The sequence below is a fragment of the Nestor notabilis genome, unplaced genomic scaffold, assembly GCF_000696875.1.
Source record: "Nestor notabilis isolate BGI_N333 unplaced genomic scaffold, ASM69687v1 scaffold118, whole genome shotgun sequence".
Classification (NCBI taxonomy): domain Eukaryota; kingdom Metazoa; phylum Chordata; class Aves; order Psittaciformes; family Psittacidae; genus Nestor; species Nestor notabilis.
The window spans coordinates 75313-78529 of NW_009940316.1; the positions used below are offsets into that span (position 1 = coordinate 75313).

Below are 3217 nucleotides of genomic sequence, written 5' to 3' on the forward strand. Positions count from 1 at the left end.
GTGTTTTTCTTTTAAGAGATCCCCTTGAAGACTTTCAAAGATATTATCTGAGCTGTTTTCTGCTTTGAGCTGATAGCAACAGTGCAAACTAGCCATAAACTCGGCTTAACAAGGTAGTTAAAACAGGTTTAGTGTTCTTTTGCATCGCTAAAGCAGTAGAGAGCTGAAAGCGTGTACCACTATATCAGTTCTCTAGAGTACAGAAAGTGGTAACACACATCTGCCTTAGCTAGAACACCATAAGAGTTTCACACAGCCCAGGACAGCCCATAACACTCTTAGCTGGCAAAGGGAGAGAAGTCTATGTACATTCATTTGAGCTTGTGGGTCTCCACGTTTTAGCTTTGCTATGTATTCATCTTTCCTTTCAGTCCACAAGTTCTCCAGGTTTAGAAGTGCTTCTCAGTACCCAACCATGCCCTTAGACCTTGCTAGTCTGCATATGTCCATTGAATTCAATATTTCTCTGGGTTAACATTGATTCCTGCAAGCGGCTGCTGTTCTCTTGCCTGTGTTCAATGGGGTCACCATCCTCTACACCATTGCCCTTGCGGAGGCAAAGGACTTTCTGAAAACTCTGCTTGAAGTTGTCAGAAAGAAATCCATAGAGAATGGGGTTGGCACAGCTGTTTGCATAGGACAGCACCACCACGAAGAAGTACACCCCCACCAACACGGGGTCTTCTGGCAGTATAAATATCAAATTGACAATGTTCATCATGTAAAACGGGAGCCAGCAAAACACAAAGACCACCACAATGATCACCACCATCCTGGTCACCTTCCTCTCTGATCTCCTGCGCCTCGTAGACCCAACTCGGATGCCTGAAGACTTGACTTTAATCACGATCAGCAAGTAGCAGAGACAGATCACCAACAAAGGACCAAAGAAACCAAGGACTGATGTGTAAATGATGAACGCTGCTGACCAGATGTTGACAGGCTCTGGCCAGTTCATGTTGCAGGTGTGAAAGTCTTCCTGCACATCCGAAAAGATGATGACTGGAAGCACCACCAAGAATGAGAATGTCCAGACAGTCACACTGATGAGCTTGGCCACCCTGGGACGTCTCCACTTGGTTGATTTGATGGGATGAACTACTGCCAGATAGCGGTCCATGCTCATCACAGTCAAACAAAATATACTAGTGAATTGGTTAATACCATCTACAGTCATCACCAGTCTGCACAAAAAGGAGCCAAAGGGCCAATAGGAGATGGCATTTTGGGTAGCCAGGAAGGGCAAACCCAGCATGAAGAGTACATCAGCAACAGCTAAATTCAAGATGTATATGTTGGTGACAGTTTTCATCTTGGCATAGCGCAAAACCACATAAATGACCAACGTGTTGCCACTGAGTCCAACTGCACATACAAGGAGGTAACAGATGGGAATCAGGACTTTGTGGATGTATTTGAACGAAGGCTGCTCCGGGAGCGTCCCATTCTCTGTCACATTGGCCAGCAGGGAGGAATTCACATCGCTGGAACTAGCTTCTGTGCTAACCGTGTTGGAAAAGTATAAAGGATCCATAATTTTTACTCCTCAGTTTTCTCTTTTAAGGCTAAGAGAGATTAAACTTCATGGACATCTTGTTCCTAGAAAGAAAAATAAAAAGGAAAGAGGAAGAAAAAGAGAGAAAGAGTGAATTCCAAGTAGACTAAGTTCTTACATTAAGACAGACATAATTTAACTTTCTAACTGAAGTCTGAACTCGTGTTTGAATGATGCAGTTGGCACATGTCATGAGATCAATGCCTGAAAAAGGAATTACACAAGAAAGCCCCAGTGCTCATCCCAGGATATGGTGGTGTCTACTTTTCACAAGCTGCATGCAGTGGGGTCAGGGCTGGATGTAACTGTGAAGATGGGGGGCTGTAACACAGCATGCACCCTGCCAGGAAAGCCAGAACCCAAACCCAAAGATAGTTCCCGGCTCTTCATATCTGAAGCTCCACTGAGATGTTTCACAGGTCTCCCTGTTTACATAGAAACAGTCTCAGTTTGATATATTCAAATACCACTTAACTGCCTGGCAGAACTGATTGAGAACCCCCAGGGAACATTGGCAGCTGTGTAGGTGAGGAAACAAACCCCTCCATAACCCTAATAAAAAGCACCAGTGAACTCCAAAATTGAAAGGACCATGTCTGGGAACACTTCTCCATCAGGTCAGGCCATGGGCACGCAGCTGTGAAGACTGCAGTGGAAAGGAACAAGCTGTTTCTTTTCCACCTCTCAAGACTGTTCTTCTGCTAGTGTTTCTGAATCACTCTCCTCTCACCCTGAAGTGTACTTTTTGTCTAAGGAACACCTTTCGTCTTCAAGAAATCCAGACCAGAGCGGGCAGCTTCAGGACACAGAGAGGTGAGCAGATTTGGTGATAGAATATGTTTTATTAGACAATCCGAGATGGTTGAAAATTTACAGCACTCTGTTTCTGTGGCATGCTTGATTCACAGGAATAATTTTACATTCTTTGTCTCGACGTGGTGTAAGTAGGTGTTTACAAAGCTTTCTGCTATGAAAAGTTGAAAGCATCTGCTGTAAAAGAGTGGAGATTGAAAACACCAATCTGGCCTGAGATCTTTCCCAAGTCTGGCCAGAAGACCACGGTGAAGGTGCTCAAGCAGGATCATAGAAATGGTTCTATGCCCAGCAACTTTTATTCCTATCACTTGATAGTTATGTTTCCATGATGATCTGGGGGCATGTGTCTGGATTCCAACTCACCCAGCCCACACTGCACCCATGCCTTTGAAGCACAAGCAAGATGCTGCATCATGTAAGACTTCTTGTTTCCAGGAGGAATGCAAACACCTCCACGGGCTGGTTACTGTGCTTTCTCTTCGGGTGAGAAAAACTGCAGTGGGTGAGAGTAGAAGTCCCTCCAGCTACCAGTAGTAATCATAAATATGCTGTTCTGATTTGGAAATGTGCAGATGGGAAGTAGGTGTCTCACATGTAACTCCGTGGTTGGGAGGAGATGTACCAGAGAAATCAGAAATCCAGGGTGGCTGGGATGGAAAAGCTGAGAGAGCTGCCAAAGCTCAAAACAAATGCCGGCTTGAAGGTGGAGATGAGAAAGGGGCAGGAAAGTGAGGAAGAGGAGTTCTTTCATTTGGATACTGTCAAGTTTCTTCTCACCCTGAAGATAACCTACAGCACAAAATGCCTGCTTGCAAAGAGCCTCAAGCTCTTCCAGCCACCCACTGC

The 3217-nt window shown here is 45.0% G+C and overlaps 1 protein-coding gene across 1 annotated transcript; it reads right to left on the reverse strand.

Moving 5' to 3' along the window:
* Window positions 1-421: 421 nt before the first annotated feature.
* SSTR5 (somatostatin receptor 5) lies at window positions 422-1534 on the reverse strand. The gene has a single exon (XM_010020267.1). The coding sequence runs from the start codon at window positions 1532-1534 to the stop codon at window positions 422-424; it is 1113 nt and encodes a 370-aa protein (XP_010018569.1).
* Between the last annotated feature and the right edge of the window lie 1683 nt (window positions 1535-3217).

Bases quoted from the DNA above. Each gene is read 5' to 3' on its own strand.
- SSTR5 (XM_010020267.1), bottom strand. From the start codon at position 1,534: ATGGATCCTTTATACTTTTCCAACACGGTTAGCACAGAAGCTAGTTCC.